The sequence below is a fragment of the Corvus kubaryi genome, unplaced genomic scaffold (assembly GCF_017639235.1).
Source record: "Corvus kubaryi isolate FWS band 111438036 unplaced genomic scaffold, C.kubaryi_AGA036_p1.0 136, whole genome shotgun sequence".
NCBI lineage: Eukaryota > Metazoa > Chordata > Aves > Passeriformes > Corvidae > Corvus > Corvus kubaryi.
This window is the reverse complement of record NW_024580670.1, coordinates 11,768,945-11,793,339: the sequence shown is the minus strand read 5'-3', so window position 1 is coordinate 11,793,339 and position 24,395 is coordinate 11,768,945. Positions and strand designations below refer to the sequence as shown.

General features: G+C 58.3%; 2 protein-coding genes across 3 annotated transcripts in view; both read left to right on the top strand.

Moving 5' to 3' along the window:
• CELSR3 (cadherin EGF LAG seven-pass G-type receptor 3) overlaps nt 1-15,319 on the top strand; it is a 31,087-nt gene extending 15,768 nt beyond the window's left edge. The window contains exons 15-35 of one of the 2 annotated variants that reach the window (XM_042017314.1): nt 23-206; nt 295-396; nt 2,690-2,784; nt 3,520-3,729; nt 4,179-4,362; nt 4,858-5,007; nt 5,289-5,469; nt 5,747-5,914; nt 6,304-6,430; nt 6,603-6,809; nt 6,893-7,082; nt 7,633-7,745; nt 8,043-8,122; nt 8,760-8,886; nt 9,526-9,639; nt 9,785-9,921; nt 10,036-10,142; nt 10,521-10,694; nt 10,835-11,035; nt 11,208-12,285; nt 12,987-15,319. In XM_042017314.1, the coding sequence (XP_041873248.1) occupies nt 23-206; nt 295-396; nt 2,690-2,784; nt 3,520-3,729; nt 4,179-4,362; nt 4,858-5,007; nt 5,289-5,469; nt 5,747-5,914; nt 6,304-6,430; nt 6,603-6,809; nt 6,893-7,082; nt 7,633-7,745; nt 8,043-8,122; nt 8,760-8,886; nt 9,526-9,639; nt 9,785-9,921; nt 10,036-10,142; nt 10,521-10,694; nt 10,835-11,035; nt 11,208-12,285; nt 12,987-13,014 (3,957 nt within the window). In that variant the 3' untranslated portion in view covers nt 13,015-15,319. The remainder of the gene's footprint in view (nt 1-22; nt 207-294; nt 397-2,689; nt 2,785-3,519; nt 3,730-4,178; nt 4,363-4,857; nt 5,008-5,288; nt 5,470-5,746; nt 5,915-6,303; nt 6,431-6,602; nt 6,810-6,892; nt 7,083-7,632; nt 7,746-8,042; nt 8,123-8,759; nt 8,887-9,525; nt 9,640-9,784; nt 9,922-10,035; nt 10,143-10,520; nt 10,695-10,834; nt 11,036-11,207; nt 12,286-12,986) is intronic. The other variant, XM_042017305.1, reaches the window with a different exon arrangement.
• Nucleotides 15,320-18,287: 2,968 nt separating this feature from the next.
• SLC26A6 (solute carrier family 26 member 6) lies at nt 18,288-23,788 on the top strand. Its single transcript, XM_042017351.1, has 19 exons — nt 18,288-18,465; nt 18,733-18,872; nt 18,969-19,079; nt 19,348-19,520; nt 19,599-19,763; nt 19,891-20,043; nt 20,244-20,326; nt 20,419-20,566; nt 20,674-20,787; nt 20,893-20,970; nt 21,112-21,207; nt 21,330-21,436; nt 21,525-21,594; nt 21,763-21,855; nt 21,958-22,062; nt 22,593-22,769; nt 22,894-22,948; nt 23,194-23,315; nt 23,407-23,788. The coding sequence occupies exons 1-19, from the start codon at nt 18,338-18,340 to the stop codon at nt 23,428-23,430; spliced, it is 2,142 nt and encodes a 713-aa protein (XP_041873285.1). The 5' UTR covers nt 18,288-18,337; the 3' UTR covers nt 23,431-23,788.
• Nucleotides 23,789-24,395: the final 607 nt, after the last annotated feature.

Here is a 24,395-nt window from a genome sequence, read left to right as displayed (position 1 = left end):
GACTGTCCCCATCTCCTCCCAGGACTTCCACTACCGCCCCAGAGGCAGTGACACGTGCCTGCCCTGTGACTGCTACCCTGTGGGCTCCACCTCGCGCTCCTGTGACAGGGAGACGGGCCGGTGCCACTGCCGGCCTGGGGTCATTGGCCGCCAGTGCAACAGCTGTGACAGCCCTTTTGCCGAGGTGACGCCCAGTGGCTGCGAGGGTGAGTGTGGGCACAGCAGTGTGGGGAGCTGGTGCTGTGGGGCTCAGTGTCAGTGGCCCGGCCCTGTGACCAGTGTGTGTCTCCACAGTGCTCTATGACGGCTGCCCCAAAAACCTGAAGGCGGGTGTGTGGTGGCCCCAGACCAAGTTTGGCTTCTCGGCTGCAGTGCTGTGTCCCAAAGGCTCCTTGGGTGAGTGAGGGACGTGATGGAGAGGGGAGGGGGCAGCCTGGCTGTCCTGTAGCAGCCCTGGCAATATCACTCTGTTCTTGCACTGCCCCAGTCCCGTTCAGCTGGGCTTGAAGTTTGGGAGAAGGAAGCTGGAGGAGAAAATGCCACAGCCTGGGGAAGAGCAGAGAGCAGAGGGTGCTGGCCATGGGACTAGGGTTGGGTACAAGCTGTGGGGTGTAAGACCCATCACCCAGCCATGGGGCTCTGCTGTTCCCTCAGTCTTGGTCCTCATCTTCTCTTGCTGCTTTTTGGGTTCACCAGGCTTGAGGCTGAGGTCAGGCCGGGCACAGCACACGCAGTGCCTTGCTGTGGCTCCACCAGCCCCATCCCCGTGTGCCCTACAAGGGAAACAGGGCACAGTGTGCGGTCAGGTGAATGTTGGGTAGGAGTCAGCCTCCCAAGCTGGAGGAGGCAAAGCTGTCCTCAGCGACAGAAAAGGTGTCAGCAGGGTGTCTGGGAGTGTAGGGCAGTGCGAGCCCCAGGGGACAATACAAACCCTGTCCTTCTCCAGCCGTTCGCCCCAGGAGGAGGCAGGTTCGGCTCCTAACTGTTGTCGCTTCTCTCCCCGGTTCTCTCGCCCTCCGTGCTCAGGCTTGAGGGGTGCAGGTAAGGTTGTTCCCATCTCCTTCCCCCTGTGCTGTAAGGGCTGCACCACATGCCTTTCCCTCCCTGCTCCCTGCCTGACACCCTGCACACCCCTGCGCTTTCCCCACCGCTTCTGGAGCTGCCAAGAGTCTTCCCAATGCTTTGCCTGGCCTCACTGCTCCTACACACTGTTCCCTGCTCCCAGCTCACTAACCAGTACAAGCCCAGCTGCTGCCGCATGCAGCCCCTGCCACCCGCTGTGCTGAGCCTGCAGTGTTGGCTCTGGGGGTCTGTGCTCTGCTCCCTGGCTGGGATGGATGCTGGCTCCCGGCTGGCTCTCGCTTGCTTAGGCTGGGCGGGGAAAAGGAGCTGGTGGTGAACAATGGGTGGTGAGGCCAGGGAGGAATGGCCGTGGGGTGGAGGAAGGGGAAACTGTTTGAGTGGGGGGTGGTAGGATGGGGGCAGGAACTGATGGGCAGGCACAGCACAAGGTCCTGTTCCTTCTGCCTGGCTGGCAGGGGAAGGCACAGGGACCTGGGGGTCAGATCCTGCCCAGATCTGCATCTGAGTCAATCTCTGTTCTGTGCAAGTGGAATGCCATCAGTATGGAGACTTCCTTGTTCTTCCTGCTCCCTGCTGCAATGGCACTGGTCCCTGTGCTTCTGCAGCTGGGAGAAGGGTGGCTGGGAGGACTGCTAGGAGCTGGAGGTGGTGGGAGGGGGCATGCTTGTCACTGGGGCTTTTCTGAGTAGCACTGGAGTCTGCTCCAAGCTTCCTCTCCCTGCCGTCTCCCTGCTACCCTCTCGCAGCCGTGGGCACCTGCGTGGGCTCCTGTGCCCTGATGCTGTCCCCAGGAGGACCTGTTTCACAGTCTTGCTGGGTACACTGGGGTTGCCCCATTTCTCTTGCTCAAAGTGTTTGTGGTGATACTCCCAGCCAAGAACACTTTTCTCTGTGTTGGCTTTAGCAGAGTTTTTGTTGGTGGTTAACATCTCATCCCATTCAGTTTTGGAAACTCCCTTGCTGTGCGCAAGTGCTTGGGCTCCAGCCAGGGATTGGGGGCTGGCGGCGGATACTGAACCCACACTACTGGATCCTCCCCACTGGGGTCCACCATCCCACTGCTCCAATCCCCTTGACTGAAGTGGCTCATTTCAGGGGCTGGTTTTCCAGCCCAACAGCAGGGCTGTTGTGCTCCTGGGATGGCTTTGCCCTGTAGAGAAAGCAGGACCTCAGCAGGCATTGCAGGCTTTCAGCTGGGGGATGCCTAGAGCTGCCTGGGCTTCCATAGCTTGGGGTCAGATGTGCCCAAGGACACAGTCGTGTCCCCTGGGGCTTTTCCAGCCTGGGTCCTGCCAAGTCACTTAGTCCTTTTTGCAATCCTGTGTGATGGCACCCGGTGTGACGCAGCCCCAAAGCACACACAGGCACCCAGCTCCTGCAGGGAGGGGTGGTAGCAGCCTGCTGAGGTATTACAGACCAAGAGTAGAATGGGTTGCACTGGTGCAAAGCAGGATGACGGCCCTGGGGTGTTACAGGCCCTCCCCATCACTTGTCAGTGCCGCTCTTTGGGATTAGCTGCTGCAGAGGATCCCTGCTGGGAGGGATGCAGCAGGGCAGCCATGTCTCCTGTGCTGAATTTCCAACAAGCCCTTCCTCCTTGTTTTAGGTGCAGCCATCAGACACTGTGATGAGGAGAAGGGCTGGCTGGAGCCAGATCTCTTCAACTGCACTTCACCTGCCTTCAAGGAGCTGTCTGTGCTGGTAATGCTCTCAGCTCTGCAGCCCTGACAGAGCAGGAGCCCTCTGAACAAGGGCTCACAGCCAGAATTCAAAGCACTTAGCTCTCCAGGGGTGCTTGGAGTACAAGAGGGCCTTGCCACAGTGCTCAGTGCCTTTCTCTTCTCATCTCCTTCCCCCAAATCCATCCTGTGGGAGCAGTGGTCTGAGCTTAAGTTCACTTGGCTTCATTTAATCTCTGTCCCCCTCAGAAATGACCTGTGTCCTGCCAGAGTATTTGAGAGGAAAATAAATAACCCTGAGCAGGGCTGAGTGGTTTGAAGCTGATGGGATGTCTGCTCCATGGGACCTCTGTAGCCCCCAGATTCTGTCAGGGACAAATCCCTTTGAAATATCCAGGCAAGTGTATTCAACACTTACATGTCATCTATGCTGACCTGAAACTGAAGCCAGGAGAGTTTCCAGGGAAGTATTGCCAGGGCCTTGCTCTGTCCTTTCATCTCCTTGGCCTCTGTTGTGTAGGGTACTGGGTTAGGTGGGCCACTGCAGACCCTCGTGTGTTGCTGGAGGCTGGTTGTCTGCCAGATGTGCTCCCTGTTCTAGTGACCACCACTGTGAGTGTCCATGGCTTCTGCCATGGCTTCAGAAATAATCTGTGTCCAGCAGGGCCTGCAGCATCCCAGTTTCCTGGTAAGGATGCAGTTTGCTGGTAAGGAGCCTGTTGAATTGTTTAACCCTCTCTTTTCTCTCCACTGGCAGCTGGAGGGCTTGGAGAGGAACAAGACTGAGTTGAACACAATTGAAGCTAAGAAGCTGGCCCACCGGCTCCGGGCTGTGACTGACCACATGGACCACTACTTTGGCAATGACGTGCACATTGCTTTCCGCCTGCTGTCCCGCCTCATGGCCTTCGAGAGCCAGCAGCGCGGCTTTGGCCTGACAGCTACACAGGACGCCCACTTCAACGAGGTGAGTCCTTCCCCCAGATCAGCGTGGCTTCTAATGCTGCTTTTCTTAGCAGCCACCCTGTGTTTCTGAGGGGATTGAGGATGTGGAGGGATCCTGTCAGGAACACTGGGCTCCTCGGTCCACACCAATAGTGGCTCAGGGAAGCAAGACTTGTGTGGTCAGGGCTGGAGCAAAGAGTGGATGAGGAGAGGCAGAGAACTGGGTTTGCTCAGCCTGGGAAGGCAAAGGGAGGTCTTTCTGCTGCTGGCAAGTCCCTCATGGCACGGTTGAAGGGAAGGTGTCTCTGCGGGGCACTGGCTGATGAGCACTGAGGCTGGGGGCCCATCATAGTAGAAAGTACCTCTCTTCCCAGAGCCCTTGTGCAGAGAGCACAGTGCTGCAGTCTGGGGGTGGTCAGGAGAGGCCCAAAGGCCATGCTCGCCCTCTGCCCTCACGTCTCTCCCATTCAGAACCTGCTGCGTGCAGGCAGCTCTGTGCTGGCGCCCGAGAACCGGGAGCACTGGGCCATGCTGCCACACGGGGAGCACGGCAGCGCCAGCCTCATGGAGCAGCTGCGGGATTACTCGGGCACATTGGCCAGCAACATGAAACTCACCTACCTCAACCCCGTCGGTGTCGTCACCCCCAACATCAGTGAGTAGGAGCTGGCTGGGGCTGGGGCTGGCTGAGTGGTGCAGAGACACTCCTCCATCACACCTTGTTCCCTTCTCATCTCACTGCATCTCAGGGAGCGTGCTGATAATGTCCTTGGTGGCTCTCTTAAACTTGGGGAGGCATTTGTGAGAGATGTCCTGGTCCCATCCCTGCCTGGACTAGCTGACCTCCAAGAGCCAGCAGAGCCAGGAGTGTGCTGCCTGCTCCCAGTTACTTCCCAGTCTCTAGTGAAAAAGCAGCTGGCCTTGGTGGCAGGAGTAGTCTGCCCTATGGCTGAGCAAGGATCTGGTCTGGGAAGGAGCACTGTGGGTACTGAGATTTTTGTGTCATGCCTAAACACATGTCGTAGCCCCAACCCCACCTGGGCTCGTATGGTCCATTTGCCAGGGACTTGAATCCTGGGGTGCCCCGGAGCACAGTTGCTCTCCATGTGTTCACCCTAGAGCTGACTTTCACTGCCTTGCTCCTCCACAGTGCTGAGCATCGATCGCATGGAGAACCACTCCCACATCCGCCGGCGCTACCCTCGCTACCACAGCAGCCTCTTCCGGGGCCAGCCCGCCTGGGACCCTCACACCCACGTTGTGCTGCCACTGTCGGTGCTGAGCCCTCCAAAAGCTGAAGGTGAGCATGTGAGCATCACTCAAGAAACAACATGGGAGGGTACAGCTGTCAGGAAAGATGTAGAATCATAAAATGGATGGAGTTCGAATGGACCTTTAAAAGCCATTTAGTTTGCAAATACCCTACTGAACCTGGCTCTGTCAGAGGTCCAGGAGCAAACCCTGAGAGCCTGAGCTTTAGTCTTCACCACAGGCCTTGCAAATTGTCTTCAGAGCAGTGTGTGTGTGTGTGTGTGTGTGTGTTTGTGTGGGTGTGTTCTCACCACCCCTTGTGTGCCCCAGCTGTCCTCACAGCAGTGCCCACGCTGGCTGGGAGTGAAGGGAACTACACTGTGGAGAGCTCCTCCCCAAGGCAGGCGCTGCCAGAGCCCGAGCCCACTCTCACCGTGGTCATCCTCATCATGTACCGCACCCTCGGGGGGCTGCTGCCCGCACGCTACCAGGTGGATCGCCGCAGCGTCAGGTACGTCCTCCTCCCCTTTGCCCCCACAAGCACCAATGGAGAGGGGCTGGCTGGACTCTGTTCTGTTACCTCTGTCAATTGCCAAGTCTGTCTGCAATGGAGAGGGTTTGATTCCCAGCCTTGGTGTTGCTCTGTGCCACGTTTCCCAGCCCCTTGTTGTGGACTGGGCAGAGCTCTTCCTTCTGAGATGTCAGAGCGGGACACCTGAGAAGTGTCTGGGGGTCTGCAGCTGCCATGCACAGTGACAGTGATGGTGGAGCTCTGTTGCTCCTTGCAGGCTCCCCAAGAATCCTGTGATGAACTCCCCCATCGTGAGTGTGTCTGTGTTCAGCAATCACACCTTCCTGCGAGGACCCCTGGACACCCCTCTCGTGCTGGAATTTTACCTGCTGGAGACAGCCAACAGGAGCAAACCTCTCTGTGTCCAGTGGAATCACTCCAACCCGTGAGTCAAGCATGTCACTCTCTTTGAGCTGCTTTCCCCACACACCTCCTCGTTCCCTGAGTTTCCCTGAGCAGCACTGGGATGTGGGGGTTTCCTCCCTCTCCCATGGGATTTGTTTCCGCTGGGAGGCCACAGCAGGGTCATAGAGTCATTTAATTTGGAAGATCATTGAGTTAATTTAAGATCATTGAGTCCAACTGTTAACCCAGCACTGCCAAGTCTCCCACTAATCCATTTCCCTCAGTGCCACATCCACTCTTTGGCTCCAGTACTTCAGCTGTAGGAGTGCAGTTGTATCTGTTGGTTACCCGTCTTCTCTGCAGTTCCTTCCACACACACATTTGTGTGTCTTCTCTCCTAAGTGCACTCTGCTTTTTTGGTGGCTGCAGGACCAACCCCTCTGGCTTCTGGACAGCCAGGGACTGCGAGCTCGTGTACCGAAACACCACTCACGTCCACTGCCAGTGCTCCCAGTTTGGCACCTTTGGGGTTTTGATGGACAGCTCACACCGAGAGGTAACCTCCCCCTGGTGGGGACTGTTAGCTGCTGGGTCCCAGCACAGGAAGAAAAAGTCCTGGGCACAGGCAAAAAATTCCTTATGGGACACAAACACAGTTTGAGAGTTCTGCAAGCTTCCTGTGTTTGCCCCTAACACTGCTATTTGCCTTTGGTTCTCTGCTGCTGCAGCAACTGGAAGGTGACCTGGAGACATTGGCCATTGTCACCTATTCCTTGGTGTCTCTCTCCTTGGTGTCTCTGCTGCTGACCTTCTCCTTTCTGACCTGCCTCAAAGGCCTCAAGTCCAACACACGTGGCATCCACTCCAACATAACAGTCACCCTCTTCTTCTCTGAGCTGCTCTTTCTCCTGGGTATCAACCGCACTGAGAACCAGGTCTGTGGACTTGAACCATGGGGGTGAGGGTGACGTGTGGATGATGCCATTAGTATTGGCACAGTGGGACCATCTCTGAGCAGCTTTTGTCTCCCCAGTTTCTCTGCACTGTGATTGCCATCCTCCTCCACTGCTTCTTCCTCTCCACCTTCGCCTGGCTCTTTGTCCAGGGCCTCCACATCTACCGCATGCAGACTGAAGCCCGCAACGTCAACTTCGGGGCCATGCGCTTCTACTACGCCATTGGCTGGGGAGTGCCTGCCATCATCACTGGTAAGAGCTGCTTGTGCTACAGCCGTGCCCAAACCAGCCATGCTGCTTCTCAGCAGCCTCCTGACCACCTCGTGTTGCCCAACTCAGCCAGTGTGGAGAGCTGAGGATGGGCTTGCTATGGTCAGCAGTGCAAGCCTCAGCTGTCCCCACAGCAGTGCCCACAGTAGTATTGTGGTGGTCACGGGACCATGTATCAAGGGCTGTCATCTTGCCTCCTAAGGAGAAGTAATTTCTCAGCACATCTCCTCGGGACTTGTAGTTAAAAGTCTCTTGTTTTTTCCCAAGCCTGCATACTTGGGTGACCTGTTGCTGGCAGTGAATGCCTCCTGGACTGGGCTGTGTCAGGGACACCTGAGGAAAAGGAAATAAAGTCCCTGTTGCTGAGTCTCACAGTCCTGACTCCTTCCCCTTGTGGTGGGGAAGCCTGTGCACAAGGCAAGGAGCAGGAAGAAAGCCCCTTCACTGCTGACAATGCTGGCATGGGATTGACATGGTTTGGACAAGTCCAAGCCTGCTGGGTCTGGACCTGACCTCTCCCTTCCTCCTGCAGGGCTGGCCGTTGGCCTGGATCCCGAGGGCTACGGGAACCCTGACTTCTGCTGGATTTCCATTCATGATAAGCTGGTCTGGAGCTTTGCAGGCCCCATTACTGTCGTCATTGTGGTAAAACCCTGTCCTGTTTCACCCACAACCCTCTCCTATGTCCCTTCTCTGCACCATGGGCACTCGCCCCTCCTTGGCTGCCCACTGCCTGTCCCATTCTCTGTGTCCCTCTCCCTCAGTTAGAGGCCCTCTTTTTGTCCCTCCTCACTCCAGCCAAACCTGGGGGAAGCCATGGCTCGGGCATGAAGGGGAAAGGAGGGGATGTTTGCCGGGCTTGGCAGACCTGAAGTCTGCACTGGGGAGGTCAGGTCGGAGCCAGCCTTTGGCCCAGCTTCTAATCAGTGCCAACACTTTCAGATGAATGGGGTCATGTTCCTGCTTGTGGCCAAGATGTCCTGTTCCCCAGGCCAAAAGGAGACCAAGAAGAAATCGGTTCTGTGAGTATTAGTGGCCAAACTCCCAGCAGAGCTCTGGCAGCTCGTGGTTTTTAGCATTTTCAGTGACCATCCTCCTTCTACCATCGCAGAGGGCCCCTCTGTGCATCAGCGTCAGCCTCGAAGCCACTCTCCTCTCCCACACCTGCCAGCCGCATTAACCCTTCCTAAACTTTGTCCTTTCCTCTTGTTCCTACATCCCCATCTCCACACTGACCTACCAGCTGGTCCCCTTTCACCACCTGCCCTCACAGCCACCTCTTGTGTCTGCTTGGATTCAGCACTCAGCCCTTGTCAGCTATGAGCACCTGCTTCTTCCTCTCCTACATGTTCCTGAGACCTTTCCCTACTCCCTCTTGAGCCAGCCCTGGAGCGTGGCACAGCTCTCTGTGGCTCTAAATGACCTGTGTCATTTGGGCCCCTGTGTTTGCCACGTGCGATCCAGAAGGGAAGGCCTGGGAGTCAGAGGGAGCTGGGCCACTGTGCAGGGATGTGCCTGCAGTGCTGGGCGCAGCAGGGAGGTCTCTGCAGGAACTTTCCCCTCTGGATCTCTGTCTCTGAGCACTAGACTGTAGATTAACAGTACGCACTAACCTCTCGGTGTGTGTCTGTGTCCCTGTCTGTCTTTCTCTCTCTCCAGCATGACGTTACGGAGCTCCTTTGTTCTGCTTCTAGTTATTAGCACTACCTGGCTCTTTGGCCTCTTGGCTGTCAACAACAGTGTCCTGGCTTTCCACTACCTCTACACTGTCCTCTGCAGCCTCCAGGTAACTGCCTGGCCTCTGCTGGGGAGGGCAGGGGTCAGCCTGGGAGAGCATCCCTGTGGTCCCCACGGCCACACTCTGTGGAGAGTGGGTGCCCTGTGCTGAGCTCCCAACATCTCTCTGAGCTCCTTGTCCCTTCTGCTGTCACCTCTGTGGCATTGAGTGATTTCTGCCAGTCCTTGCTGCTGTGCCTGTGGTGAGCAGTCGCATGGAGCAGGAGGTGGCTGCAAGGAATTTGGTTCAGAGGTGACATCCAAGGGGTAGCAAGGACCATCTGGAGGGAAGGCACCTCCATGTCCTGAGATGGCAGAGCAAGACAACAGTGTGTGATGGAGGTGTTGGACACCCAAAATGATCCAAGGCAGCACCCTGCCAACCTTCTCCCACCACTGTGGCTGGTGTTGCTGCAGGGGACCCTGCCATTTGCTCCTTGGCCACTGCCAGACAGGAGGACACCCCACCCTTTCCTCCCTCATCCATGGCCACTAGGGGTGTTAGCTCTCATTGGTATTGGGGGGTCTTTGGTGCATCCCAGTCTGGTGGCCACACTGGACTCTGGAGGAGCCGGGGACTGTCCCACTGTTGGCAAGAAGGTCAGATGGTGGTGAAGGGCTGTCTCTCATGGCATCTCTCTCCCCACAGGGCCTGGCAGTGCTGGTCCTGTTCTGTGTACTGAATGAGGAGGTGCGAGAGGCATGGAAGCTGGCCTGCCTCAGCAAGAAGGGGCAGAGTGAGGAGGCCACGAGGAGCACACAGGTGGGCGAGAGCAGAGTAGCCCAGAGCGCTGGGCTCAGGCTGCATGTCTGGGACAGGAGCTGGCAGGGCTGTCCGCATTTCCCCTGGGCTGCCGTGGCAACTCCTTAACAGGGCACACGCCCTCTCCCTCCTCCCTCCTCCGCAGGGCCCCAATGCCTACAACAACACCGCGCTGTTTGAGGAGAGTGGGCTCATCCGCATCACCCTGGGGGCCTCCACAGTGTCCTCGGTGAGCAGCGTGCGCTCTGCCCGCACCCACTCCAGCCAGCGTGCTTACCTCAGGTAGGGAGCAGCCAGGGCTCAGGTAGGGAGCAGCCGGGGCTCTGGGGGCCAGCAGGGCCTGGGTGGAGCCAGAGGCTCCTGCCACTGTGACACTTGGGGCCTCTTCTCTTTCAGAGACAATGTGGCAGCACGTCAGGGCTCGGCCCTGGATCACAGCCTGTTGGCTCACGCCGGCCCCACGGACATCGACGTGGCAATGTTCCACCGTGATGCTGGGGGAGGTAAGGCTCAGCCCTGTTCCTGGGTTTGGGAAGTTCTTCCCGGTGCAGGCTCTGGCTGTATGGTTACATCTTCCACCCCATGTTCAGCTGCAACTTCCAATCACATGGAGCATAGGAGGGAGAGGCAGATGGGATCTTAGGGCTATTTGCAGCTGCCTTACAGGGAGGTGCGGTGAGATGGAGCTGGGCTCCTCTCACAGTACCTGGTGATAGGGCCAGAGGAGCTGGCACAGGCTGCTGCTGAGGGAGGGACAGTAAGGGGTAAGGCACTCTCACGAGTGTGGTCTTCCTGGGGTGGTTCTGCCTCCGTGGTGCTGCCAGCAGGAACCTCTCCCACCTTCATTCCAAATGTCTCCCTGCCCCATCATGTTCCTACAGACCAGGACTCAGACTCGGACAGTGACCTGTCTCTGGATGAAGAGCGCAGCCTCTCCATCCCATCCTCAGAGAGTGAGGAGAACGTACGCCTGCGGGGCCGCTTCCAGCGCCAGCTCAAGCGGGCGGCACACAGCGAACGCCTCCTCACTAACCCTGCCAACACCACTCCCAAAGGCAAGTCCCAGGGCTCTGGCAGGGAAAAGGATGAGCTCAGCTCCCTGGGGGTCAGGCCTTGTCTTGTGATGGCTCAATTGCTGCTCATGGAATATTCTCTCCATCTTCTCTGGGGCCTCGTTTGCTGTGTCCTTCATCAGATGTGGACGGCAATGACCTCATGTCGTATTGGCCAGCTCTGGGCGAGTGTGAGGTTCACCCCTGCTCCCTGCAGAAGTGGGGCTCCGAGCGGAAGCTGGGATTTGACATCAATAAGGATGCAGCCAACAATAATCAGCCAGACCTGGCTTTGACCAGTGGGGATGAGAACTCCCTCACCCAGACCCAACGGCAGAGAAAAGGTAACAATCTGGAGCAAGTGGGCAAGGGTGGCCTTGCCTTTCTCAGGTTGACTGAAGGCTCAGCATCAGATCTATGTGGCCATGCCCTTGGGGAGGCATGGCTTATCTCCCTGGTTTTCCTGCTCCTCTTGCTGTTGTGCAAATATTTGACTTCTCTTTCTGTCTGATGCAGGGATTTTGAAGAACCGCCTCCAGTACCCTCCGACTCTCCAGGGCCTGCCATCCGTTGGCAGGATGACCAACGAGCTGACGTGGTACAAGACGTCCACGCTGGGTCACAGGGCTGTCCCCGCTGCCTCCTATGGCAGGATCTACTCTGGGGCCGGCAGTCTGTCACAGCCGGCCAGCCGGTACTCGTCCCGGGAGCAGCTTGACATGCTGATGAGGAGACAGATGTCCCGGGAACAGCTGAGCAGGCACAACTCAGGAGAGTGCTTAGAAGCTGTGCCCAGTCGGCATGGGTCCAGAGAGGAGCTGGACACTATCCCCAGCAGGCATGGGTCTACTGAACACCTGGAAAGTATCCCAAGCAGACATGCGTCTAGGGAAAACTTGGACCTACTCGCTGCTAGGCCCAGTCGGAGAGATCATGGGAACACGCTGCCCCGGAGGCAGGGCTTCAGAGACTGCCTTGACACTTTACCCTGCAGATTTGGGTCAAGAGAGCAGCTAGACTGTGGGCCAGTAAGGGAAGTCTCTAGAGAGTGGCTAAACACATTGCCAAGTAGGCAAGTGTCCAGAGACCGAATAGACGTGTTGCCATGTCGGGATACTTCTCGAGAGCAATTGGATTTGCTTTCTAGAAAACAGCCTTCAAGGGACCTGCTAGCGTCAGCTAGACAAGCTTCAAGGGAGCAGCTGGACTTTCTGTCCAGAAGATCCAATTCCAGAGAGCCTCTGGACACAGTGCCTAGCAGGCAGCCCTCGCAGGACAACCTGGGGAGCCTCTCTCGGAGGCAGCTGTCTAGGGAAAGCCTAGAGCCGCTATCAAGGAGACAGCCTTCTAGGGAGAACCTGGAGGCCATTCCCAGCCGGCATCCTTCCACTGAACAGTTAGATATCCTTTCTTCCATCCTTGCTTCTTTTAACTCCTCCGTCCTGTCCTCGGTGCAATCTTCCAGCACACCTTCAGGCCCCCAGACCACCACCACTCCCTCTGCCATGCAGACCTCGACGCCCTCCGTGGTGTGTCCCTCGACACCTCGCTCTGCCACCTCCCACAGCATTTCAGAGCTGTCACCGGACTCAGAGTAAGTGCACTCCTTCCTTCCTCAGCCAGGTCTTGTTCAGCTGATCTTGTGCACTGTCTGCCTGCCTGGCTTCTTCCCAAAGGGGTTTAGTTTGGAGGGAGAGGGCTGTGTAAGGGTGAGCTCCCCAGGTGAGTGGCAGGTGTCTCCTGGTCCTGAATAGTGACTGGGCAGGGAGAAGCCTCAGGTGTGAGAGGTCCAGATGCTTGAGTGCAGCACAAGCAGAAGCCTTTGTTTATGTGAGTCTGTCCCTGTGCCCAAGAGATGATGGCCCCTGCCTCTGGCCTGTGGGTACTCAGGGAAGATGCTCTATGCAGCTAGGCTGGCCTCCTGGCTGGTCCCTTGGTCAAGTGCTGGCGCTAAGTCCCAACGGATGTATGCACGGGCCAGGCTGGCTGGAGAAGAGAGAGCCCAAGTCCTAGGGAAGCCCTGCCGGCCCCAGACACGTTTCTGCCCAGGCACCCTGTTCCAGTATGTAATTTCTTTCCTTCTAGCTCTGCTCCCTGCTGGTATTGCTCCCACCCCACCCCACCCCACCCCACCCCTCCTTCCCTCTTCCCTAATCTCAGGGACTTGGAGACAGTTGCTCCTGCCCTGACACAGAGAGGTTTTCTGCCCTGTCCCCATCTGGCATAGCGGGGAAGGGACGCTGGAGCCCAGGAGAGATGCCATGGCTTAATATTGTTTTTCTTTCCTCTGAGAAGAATAATGAGAAACGATGGCCATTCCTGAGGGGCCGAAGCTGTCCACAAGAGAGTTGGAAGAAGCAGGGCCCTTCGCCAGGCACTGCCAGCTGAGGTTTGGTATCCCCATGGAGCAGGGGCCAGAACTGATCCTTGTCAGAGGCCTGAAACCAACCCTCCTTTCCCCTGCGCTGTGGGCTGTGGGACCAGCAGCCCACACCACCCACTGCCAGGAGCCTCCAGGCTCTCGGCTGCTGCCGTGCTCTCCGTCACCTGCCTGGTGTGACAGGTAGTACTGGGCGAGGGTGGCATCTCCAACCCCCTGGGGCCAAGCTCTTTCTCTGTGAGCTGTTTGTGTGTGGGGTGTGCCTGTGTGTGTGTGGAGGGTGGGCAGTGGCAGAGGGACAGAAAATGGAGCCCAGGATATGGGGGCAGGGAGGGTTTTCTACCTTTTTGTATCTTTGTAATCAGAGAGAAGAGAAATTTCTATGGTTATTTTTACGGATGGTCTGTTCCCAGGACCTGGAGCATTTGTTTCACCAACAGCCCCTTGCCAGCTTCCCTGGGGCTACCAGAACCACAATCCCAGTGGACTGGAGGAACAGTGCCAGGCAGTCCTTAAGGCTTTGCTGGCACTGCTTTGTCCCATCCCCACTGCAGGGCAGCTGGCCCTGCTGCCCCCCACCCTCCCACTGTGCAGCTCCACCTGTCTCGGTGCCACCCTCCCGCCTGGTGTCCCTCAGCCCCCTGCAGCCAGGCCTCCCTCTGCCCTCCCGTGGGACCACCCCTTGGGGCTGCCCCTGTCTGTGAGCTGGGGCTGTGTGCCAGCAAGAGCACACGTGAATGGGGCAGCAAATTTGGCACCGGGAGCCTGCTGGGGAGGAGACAAGCTCTGCTGTGCAGTCCTGTCCTGTACCAGGATGGTCCCACTCTCATCAGTGCTGGTTTCCTCCTCTCAGCAAGTGAGCACTGTGTTTTTCCCAGTGGGTGTTGGGCTCTTTAACCTGCATGTTACAGAGCAAACCAGTGTTGGTTTGTGGGTCTGGTAAAGGAGCTGGATGGCCCTCTCCCTGCTTAGTAGCAGGCTTGGCTTTTCCCAGAGCCAGTGCTCACTCTGCGGAAGACTGGCATCCACAGGAGCATGATGTGGCTCCAGTTTCAGGGTCCAGCACTGCCCACAAAAGTTGTATCTAGCTGGTTCCCTATGGGCTCTGTATACACCTCCTCTCCCCTGAGTAGCAGAGGACCCCAGCTTAGAGTGGCCTGAATTTTGAGAGATGGAGATAAACAGCACTTTGCCCTCTCTGGAAATTCAGGCTATCTTGATGGTGTCTCTGCTCAGCCTGCGGCCTGACCCCGGCTCCTATTGGCCCTGCTGTGAGATGACACTCCTCTGTGCCTACCCCAGCCTCAGGGCAGGGCATTTGGCTCGGGGGGCAGCGTGTTCCCTTTCAGCCCCATGGTGCTCTCGGGGCTGCGTTACCATGTGCTCCTTACTGCCTTACTACCACACTGCCATGGCATCTTACTGTAGCCCAGCCTACATGTTTACAGGAGAGGACTTGTGCCACCATCCTCCAGGCCTCTGGGGAGGCCAAGGCCTCTTGGCTGCATCCCTGAGTCAGTGGGGAGAGTATGGAGGGAACAGAAGGGCTGGTGACTGGGGGTGCCATGGGTCCCCAGCACAGCCCTGACAAGGCAGGCTCACTGTCATCCTTTTCCCAGGGATGAGGAGAGAAGGGCCTGCTGACATGTTTACATGCCATTCGGGACCAGTGTGCAGAGGAAAAGCCTGCTGGCCCCACATGCTGGGAACAGCCAGGCCCCTCCATGCTGCCCATCTTTGCCTTTGGGAACAAGCTTGTTTACAAGTTTCTCTCCGGCTGTGCAGTGCCAGCACCAGAGTCCTGGGATCCTGTCCCTGCTGCGCTGTAGGGCCCATGTTTCTGCCAAGTTGGGCACAGGGCTCTTTATGCTGCCAAATGGAGAGCAAGTGTCAAGTGCCAAAAAGAAGAGAGCAGCAGAGCTGGTGGCCATCCCTGCAGAGCTGGTGGCCATCCCTGCAGAGCTGGTGGCCATCCCTGCAGAGTTGGGACAGTCAAAAAGCAGGAATCTGCTTCTTGCAGACCAATCTGCAGCTTGGTCCCAGATTGTAGTGCTGTGACCTGGGCTCTGGGGAGCATCCTCCTTGAGTTTGGGTTTTTTCCTTTGGGGGATTTGGTTGGGTTTTTTTTCCTCTCTCTGTCTCCTGACTCTCTTGGCAGGGAGTGGGGAAATGCTCACGCTTCCCCTTTGGCTGTGTAAAAGTGTATCATGGAAGCGCCAGATTTGGAAATAAAAGTCTATAAAACGGTGCTGGGCTCTGTGCTGTCTCTCCCTGTGCTGGGGATCCGTGGCTGGGGCTATGGATGCAGCACCTGGGCTTGAGGTGATGTTGGGAGGGGGCTTGGGCAGGAGTTCACAGCCAGTTCCTAGGCTGCCTGGGAGTCGCTGTGGCCTGGGGCAAGGTTATGAGGGGATGGGGACTTCAGGGGCTGTCAGTTGCTTGAACTGGGCTATATCCAGGCTGGGTTTACCCAGAGATGGGATCAGCTGTGTTGGTGTCCAGTGGCCCCAGGCCTGGCTGGCAGGGCTGCAATGCCACAGTGGCTGTGGTGAGCTGTGGGGCTCATGCCTGGCAGCTGCCAGCACCCCCAGCCTGACCTAGGCCAAGGGAAGATCCATTTTCTGAAGGCTGCATGACCTCAGCAGGGTCAAGTTGGCTGCGAGCAAGCAGAAGGAAGTGTGGGGAGGGGAGGTTGAGCGTGATCCTGGTGCCCTCTGTCCCTCCCCTTTTGTTAAGAGGAAAGGGCAGGTGAGCAAAGGGCAGCATTGATCCACAGCGCCCTGAGCAAGGGTCACCATCAATTGTCACCCCTCTGTCCCTTCTGGGCTGTCACCTGTCAGTTGGGGGCTGAGTTCAGGGCAGCCTTCAGGAGTTGCACTGGCAGTGCCAGGAGCTGTGGTCCTGTCCTGCAGCCCTTCCCAAGGCTGGCTGGGGGGTGAGGGCCAGGGAGGCTGGGGTGGTGAGAGGGGGCCATAGGTAGAGTGACCAGCCTGGCGTGCAGGTGGGGGGCTGGAGGCTGGAGTGCAGGAAGGAATGGCATGGGTGGGGACAGGGAGCAGTGATAAGGAGGTAATAAATGACACTGGGTGCTATTTGCTTCCAAGCAGTAGCCCTGTGATGGCCTCTCATTCCATACTGGGGGAGTGGATAAATGATGGGGAGTGGATAAACGAGGAGACAGCAGTCGCATGTGGGGGTGCCTGTGTTGGACATGCCTTTACCTGACCACTGATGGGCATAAGGGTGGACAGGGAGGGGCAGGGATGTGGGAGAGGTTGAGGGAAGAGGCTCAGCCCCACTGCCTGAAAGCTGTGGGACCTGGGTTGTGTTCACCACAGAGGGCGCCAAGGTGGCCACAGGCTGCCCCCACCAGGCACCAGGGATGGAGACAAGTTGCCCCAACCCCGGAGATTGTGGTCCTGGATGTCACCACTCCTGCCACTTATCAGCCCCATCCCACCACCGCTGGGACCCAGGACTCTTTAATGCCTGGCCCTGCCCTATCTTCACGCCACACCTTGCTACCAGTCAGACATGTGAGCCTGGATTTCCTCTGCCGTGTCCCCACGGTCCCGGGCCAAACGTGACTCAGAAATTCCCTGCAACCAATTCTAGGTTGTGATGGAGCCCAGGGAGGTGTGATGGGTTCAGTGGGACTATAGTGCCCGCGGGGGACCTTTGGAACAAGATAACAACTGGGTCTGTGTGAATTGTGTGAGACCAGGGCAGTCCACAGAGCACAGCACACCTGTTTCCAGCAGGTAAGCAAGGGTCTGGGGAAAAAACCCTGGATGCCATGACCAGAGGCTGTGGGTAACCCTCCTTGTCCTGGTCACAACTCCTGCTCCAGGACATGGGTTGGGGAGTGGGCATCCATGGGAGCTGTGGGGGCACAGAAGGGTGATGGTGGGATCCCAAGCAGTGCCCTGGGGAGGCAGCTTTTGGCAGGAGGGTGGCACCAGCTTGTGCCCAGTGGCAAGAAGCCCCCCTGCCCTGCATGTGGCATGGATGCTCAGACATGGCAGCATCCTGGATATGGCTGCAGACCAGGAGCTGGGACTGTACTAGACAGTCCCCAGAATGGGATGGCTCTGGGCACAGTGGTGACAGTGCTGGGTCTGCCACGGCTTTGGAACCCAGCACTCCAGAGCACCAAGGGGAGCATGGTGGGTGCTGTGCAGCAGTGGGGCTGGGAAGTGGGGCAGCTTCTCGGCAGGCCAGGAGGAAGGGCAGGAGGCAGGGAACGGTGTCTCAAAGATCACAGGCTGGTTTTAAAAAATAGGAGGAAGCAGAGCATGGATCTGACTGATGGCTCCTGACCAGCTTGAGCACAGCAGATAAGAGGGTTGGGGGTTACACAGGGACTCAGGCTGGCACAGCCTCAAGCACTCAGGGTCCTTGCAAGTAGGTGAGCACCTTAGGACTGGGCAGGGCACCCAGCGAGGGGATTCTGGGTCCAGCTGCAAGTGGGTGAGCACCATAAGACTGAGCAGGCCACCGGCTGGGTGGGCCCAGCAGGATGGTGCAGCTCTCAGCATGAGCCCTGAGCAAGGCCAAGCTGTGGATTTGTACAGGGATTCCTCAGTCCCACCATCCCAGCCCTGTGAAGGGTGAGACCCCAGCTCAGCCCAGCTCCTCCACTCACAGGCTCATCCTGCTCTGCACTGCAGGGATCAGGGGAGGGCACTGTTGGAGGGATGGTGAGCCGTGACATTTGCCAGGGATTCACATTCCTGCTCCCCTCATGTGTAAAGGGACAAAGTCTGCAGACAGGGCTGTGGGATGGCTGGGGCTCTGCTCAGCAGCTGTGCTTGCCCACTGCCCTGCCTTGCTGCAGTACACGGAGGGGAAGGGTGGTTGGCACCGAGGTGGGTCCTGCGTGGGCAGGTGCAGGGGGAGACCCCCGGGGCAGCTCTGCTGGCAGACCCCACCGGTGCATTCCAGTGGGGTGGATAGGGCTGCTGTGGGGCAGGAGTGGGCAGCACTGATTGCCGAAGCCTCAGTTCCCTCCCTACCCACCTGCTGACTGCCTACTGCTCTCCATTTTGAGCTGCTGCTGCTGCTGCTGCTTCAGGACTCCCAAAACCCGGCTCGTGCCTATCCTCAGGGCCATTCCTGCCAGGATGGGATGGTTCTGTGGGGCAAGTGGAGCTGGAGGAGGGGCTTTGGGGTGGGTGGGGTGCTGGCTGCCCCTGGCCGTGGGAATGTGGCTGAGCTGTCCCTTGTGTCCCTGCAGTGGACTGGCATTCCGGGTAGCCAGGTGGGCATGGCAGCAGAGATGGCCCTGAGCCACCGAGCGCCCCGCGAGGTGCTGAGTGAGGCTGAACTGGAGGAGGTGGCACAGAGGAAACCTCCCGCCAAGCTCTCTCTGCGTCGCTATCTCCACAAGACCAGGTAAGACCAGGTGGCCAGTGGGATGTGCCTGGACCTTGCCATTGTGCACCTCAGCCCCACCACCACAGAGAGCTGCAGACCCGGGGGTTCATTTCCCTGCCCAAATACCCATGTACCCACTCTGTCCTCCTGCCTGAGGGGACACCAGGCTCCAGTGGATGGAGCTGAGGGTCCCATTGCTTCCCATGTGGCTGCATCCACCCTCACTGATGTCCCCAAGCCGCCTACACTTGTGTTTCATCTTGGCTCCTGCTCCCTTCCCGCCAGATGCTCGGGCTCTGCTGCCAAGTCCCTGCTGTTCCGCTTCCTGCCCTTCCTGCGCTGGCTGCCCCGCTACCCTATCAAGGACTGGCTCCTGGGGGACATTGTTTCGGGCTTCAGTGTGGGCATCATGCACCTGCCCCAGGGTGAGTGATGCCATGCCCAGGCTGCCAGGGGCTCCCCACAGGTGGGGTGGCCAAGGGTTGGCCATTGGTGACATTTCTCCCTGCTCCATCTTCCAGGGCTTGCCTATGCACTGCTGGCTGGGCTGCCACCTGTCACGGGTCTCTACTCCTCCTTTTACCCCGTCTTCCTCTACTTCTTCTTCGGAACGTCGAGGCACAACTCTGTGGGTGAGCTGAGGGACCATGTGCTTGCACAGCCCTGGTGGGGAGGGAGCAGGGATGTCCACGGCACAGCATCACCACATCAGCAGTTGGGAGGGACACTTCTTGCCTTTACACTGCTCCACCAGGAAGGGGGTTGGCCAAGCCAGAGCCGAAGTGCAGTGTATGCTTTGAGCCTGGCCTAAGGAGAGAGGAGTTGACCCCTTAAGAGGTCTTCTCAGAGAGGTCCTGGCGCCCACCTTGGGCTCCCTGCCCACACTCTACCTGTTCTCAGGTCCCTTCGCCGTCATCTCCGTCATGATCGGGAGCTTGACAGAGTCCCTGATGCCCAGTGAGAACTTCCTGGAGTCCGTCAATGGCACCAACGCGACGGTCAATGAGGAATTGAGGGACGCCTCCAGGGTGGAGTTGGTGGCCACCATCACTGTCCTGACGGGTGTCTTCCAGGTAAGGTGGTCCCGGCCTAGTCTAGCAGAGAACAGGAGACCATAACCTGTGGGTCATTTCTGCCATCTCTCTTTCCAGGTGGCCCTGGGCCTCCTGCAGTTTGGATTCGTGGTGACCTACCTTTCAGACCCGCTGGTGCGTGGCTACACCACTGCTTCCTCTGTGCACGTCCTTGTCTCCCAGCTCAAGAATGTTTTTGGAGTCTCCCAGAGCGAGCAGTCAGGACCACTCTCACTGTTTGTGGTGAGTGGGGGCTTGCTGGCACCCAAAGACCCCTGGTGCTCACCTGTGGGGCACATAGAGGCCTCCAAAAACCTGCTGGGGAGGCATCTGCTCTCCTGAGCACATTCCCTCCTCCTCTGTTCTCTAGACCATCATCGATCTCTGCAAGAAGCTGCCAGATACCAATGTGGGCACCCTGGTGACTGCCATCATTGCCATTGTGGCCATCTTAATTGTGAAAGAGCTCAACCACAAGTTTGCTGCCAAATTGCCCATGCCCATCCCCATCGAGCTTATCACGGTACCCAGAGCTGCCCCAGCTTTCTGTGGGGATGCAGCCAGGAATCCCTGGTGCATCCCTGTCCCCTTCAGAGTGGGGAGAGGAGGGATGGGATTCCTTGGCAAGTGCAGCTCCAGGGCATATGTTGTGCTCTCCTCCTCTTCCTCCACCACAGTCCCTGTGTAGGAAGGCCCTGCCTCACTCCAGTCATTCTCCCCCAGATCATCGTTTCCACCGGCATCTCCTATGGTGTCAACCTGAATGACAAGTTTGGCATCTCCGTGGTGGGCAACATCCCCAGCGGGTGAGCAGGGCCTGGCGGTGAAGGGGGCTGTGCCAGGGCACCATGCTGCCCACAGCACCCCTGTTTGAACCCCATCTCTCTCTTGAGTGTAGGTTGAAGCCACCTGTGGCCCCTAACATCAGCTACTTTGGGCAGGTGGTGGGCAATGCCTTTGCCATTGCTGTGGTAGGCTACGCCATCTGCATCTCCCTGGGAAAAATCTTTGCCCTGAAACATGGCTACAAAGTGGATAGCAACCAGGTGATGCTCTGAGGCACAGGGCCCTCACCCTGGATGAAAGCTTAGCTTGCCATTCTTGCAGCCAGATGAAAGCATGGTCTTCCCCGGCCACTGCTCTGTCCCTGCAGGAGCTGATTGCATTGGGCCTCTCCAACTTCCTGGGAGGCTTCTTCCAGTGTTTTGCCATCAGCTGCTCCATGTCGAGGAGCCTGGTACAGGAGAGCACAGGGGGCAATAGCCAGGTGGGTCAGGGCAGTGCTGCCTCCCTCTCCAGGGCTGAAGCAGGGGCAGGAAGCACAGTGAGCAGTGGGGGCTCACTCCTCGCCTCCTGCTCTCCTTCTGCACAGGTAGCTGGTGTCATCTCATCCCTGGTCATCCTGGTGACCATCCTGAAGATTGGAGAGCTCTTCCGGGACCTGCCCAAGGTACATCTAGTCCCACAGCCTCTGTGTCATGTCCCACCCCTGTGCCTGTCCCATGCCATGGTGACATGGTAGGGGAAGAGCTAAGAGACACTCCCAGATTTGCCCTCAGCTTCCTCATAGCTGCAGAGATTTCTCTCCTAGGCCATCTTGGCTGCCATCATCATCGCCAACCTCAAGGGCATGTTCAAGCAGTTCAGTGACCTCTGCACTCTCTGGAAGTCCAACCGGGTGGACCTGGTAAGGTGCTGGCCAGCCCTGGGGCTGTGCTCTTGTTCCTGGAGAGGGTTTCTCTGCTCTTCCTGAGGCTTATGGGTGCCAGCGGGGAGACTGTGCTGCAGCTGACTGTGTCCTCTTTCCAGCTGGTCTGGATTGTGACATTTGTGGCCACCCTCCTGCTGAACTTGGACATCGGCCTGGCGGTCTCAGTGGCCTTTGGGCTGCTCACGGTCATCTTCCGTACCCAGCTGTGAGTACCCTGGGGCTGGGGCCGGTGCCATATCCCAAGGACAGGAGGAGCCCGTGGTGACCTCAGCCCCTTGCTCTGCTCCCTGCAGCCCCCACTACTCCGTCCTGGGGCGCATATCGGACACTGATGTCTACCGGGATGTGGCGGAATACGAGATGGTAACAGCACCAGGGGTGGGAGAAGAGCTGCCTGCAACAGGGGGGCAGTTCAAAGCTCCCCCAGTAGTGGCTCACTGGGAAAAGAGGCTGGGGGCATTTTGGTGGGGGGGACAGAAGAGGAGCAGGTGGCTCCATCCCTGGGGTAGCACCCTCCCAATCTGCCCCCAGGCACAGGAGGTCCCTGGCGTGAAGATCTTCCGCTCTTCCTCCACCATCTATTTTGCCAATGTGGAGCTGTACGCTGAGGCCCTGAAGAAGAAGGTAGGAGAGCCACCAGCCTCAGAGTGCTTCCTGTGTCCCCCACCTGCCAGCAACAGGGTGGTGGTGGGGCAGCTGGGGACACAGGGCCACACTGCTTTCCAGAGTGGCATCAATGTGGACCGCCTGATTCAGAAGAAGAAGAAGGCCCTCAAGAAGCTCCAGAAACAGCAGAAGAAACTGGAGAAGGAAAAGGCAAAGAGGAAAAAGGTGCTTGCCTGACACAGGAGACCACCCCTCCAGTGACATCCTGCACCTCTTCCCTGCCTGACTCTGATGCTCCTGTCAGTGCACTGGTGGGGCTTGGTGGCCCATGGGGTTCCCAGTTCAGTTTAGGGCCAATGGGTGAGAAAAGCACTGGGACTGAACTGGGGTCACAGCGTCACACCCAAGGTTGGTGGGAAAGCTGGGCTGTTAATGATTATGTGGTGGAGCCAACAAGTCATTAACCTTTCAGCAAGTTAATCAGAATTAAGAGCAAGAACAAAGGGTGGCCTGGTGCCAGCTAATGAGCCTGGCTCTGGAGAGTGGTGCTGGGGAGAGGGGTGGATCTTGACACATCTGGAAAGAGCCCAAAAGTGGGTGAAGGTGTGAGAGGGGCACCCACTCCCGGGGCCACCCACTGCCTGTGCCCTCACACAGCCAAAGAGCCTCACCAAGGTGAGCCCGGGGGAACACTGCCACAACCAGGGTGCCACCAGCCCTGGAGCACTGATGCCGGGTCTCCTTCCCTCCCCCAGAACACAGAAGACGGTCCAGGGGTGTCAGTGATTGAGTTGAGTGCAGGGGACAGCAGTGCCCCCTCAGAACCCACCCTGCACAGCCTAGGGCTGCCTCAGCCCAGCTTCCACACCGTCATCTTGGACTTCAGCCCTGTCAGCTTCGTGGACACTGTCTCCATCAAGATCCTGAAGAATGTAAGGAGCTGGGGAACAGGCAGGACAGCAGCCTTGCTGAGGGTGTCTCCAGGGCCCTGTGGGGTGGCCTGATGGCTGCTGCCCATTCCTTTTCCTGGGTAAAACTTTTTTTTGCCATTTGCAGATCTTCAGAGATTTCCATGAGATAGAAGTCGACGTCTTCATTGCCAGCTGCCCGGGTGAGGGGGATCTGCAGAGTCATGAGCCCTGGCTGGGCATAGCCAGCTCTATGGCACACAGCTGATAGCCTGGGTGCTCCCATCTCTAGGATTTCTCCAGGGATCCAGTCTGAGCCTCAAAGTCGGGTCCCTGGTAGTGACCCTGGTGTCCCCCGCAACACAGGAGGCGGGAGGAGGCTGCTCTGGATGGGGGTGGTGGGGCTCAGCTAGGTGCCATCATTTGAGATACTTCTCCCTCCACACAGTATCCGTCCTGGCCCAGCTGGAGCGGGGCAACTTCTTCAGTTCAGCCATCACCAAGCACTCCTTCTTTCCCTCGGTGCATGATGCAGTGGTGCACATCAGCAGGGAGAGGCGCCAGGCCTCGGTGAGCACCCAGCCTTGCCGTCCCCTTGCTGTCCCCAGCATGGCAATGGAGAGGGCAACGACACCGCCCCCTCCCTCTCTGCCCCCCTTAGGTGGACCACAGCACCAGAATGTAGCCCCTCAAGAGGAACACGTCTCCCCCAGGAGCCGGGCGGGCAAGGAAGGCTTTGCCACCCTGATGGCACCAACTCGCCCATCCTGGAGCCTAGAGGCCCTGAACCCCACCAACCAGCCCCTCTGGACTCTGAGCACTGCGGCCCTGCCCCGTCCATGAGCCCCGCTGTGATGGGGCTGCTGCTGGACGGAGCCGCTGCTTGCTGTCATTCCGAGGGGCCACCTGCTGTCCCCACTTTGCCCCAGCACAGGCCTGTCCCACTGGGCCAGCACGCGGTTTGGGGAGTGGTGCAGGGGCCAAAGGGGTCCCGCTCCTGGCAGCAGGCTGGCATCATGAATAAAGCTACGTGGTGTTTCTCAGGGTTGGTTTCAATGCGCTTTCCTCAATAACGGTGGTTTTGGGCCAGACCGCCTGGCTGCATCCCGGCACTGCTGGGAACAGCCTCCCTGCAGGTGGGCTCCCCGGCACCGTCTCTCCGGCTCTTTTCTGCCACTTCTCCCTCCCCATGACCTGCTCTGGGCCGGTGGGGCTGCAGCCGAGGGACCAATATGGGCGGGGATCCCCATTCTTTGCGAACCAATTCCTTTCAGATCCCCATTCCCCAGGATGCCCATTTCAGGATACCCATTCTCCTGGACCCCTACCCCTGGAATCCTTCAATCCATGGGACCCACATTCCCCAGGACCTGTCCCCGCCGTTCTCCAGGATCCCCATTCCCGGGACCCCCATTCCCAGGGTCCCCATTCTCTGGGATCCCTATCCCCGGGATCCCCATCTCCCGGGAACCCCATTTCCAGCAACCCCCATCCCGGGCTGCCGCGTACCCGCCCCCCCCCCCGGCGCGCCCTCCCGCCACCAGGGGGCGCTGCCGCCCTGCGCGCGCTTATCGCCGCGGCACGCGCCGCCCCGGCCCCGCCCCCGCGCAGGCGCGCCGCTGCCGCTCGGTCGGTCGGCGGAAGAACAAG

Bases quoted from the DNA above. Each gene is read 5' to 3' on its own strand.
- SLC26A6 (XM_042017351.1), top strand. From the start codon at position 18,338: ATGGCAGCAGAGATGGCCCTGAGCCACCGAGCGCCCCGCGAGGTGCTG. The intron at 18,466-18,732 runs GTAAGACCAGGT...CCTTCCCGCCAG, and splicing joins CGCTATCTCCACAAGACCAG to ATGCTCGGGCTCTGCTGCCA. The intron at 22,770-22,893 runs GTAAGGAGCTGG...TGCCATTTGCAG, and splicing joins CCATCAAGATCCTGAAGAAT to ATCTTCAGAGATTTCCATGA.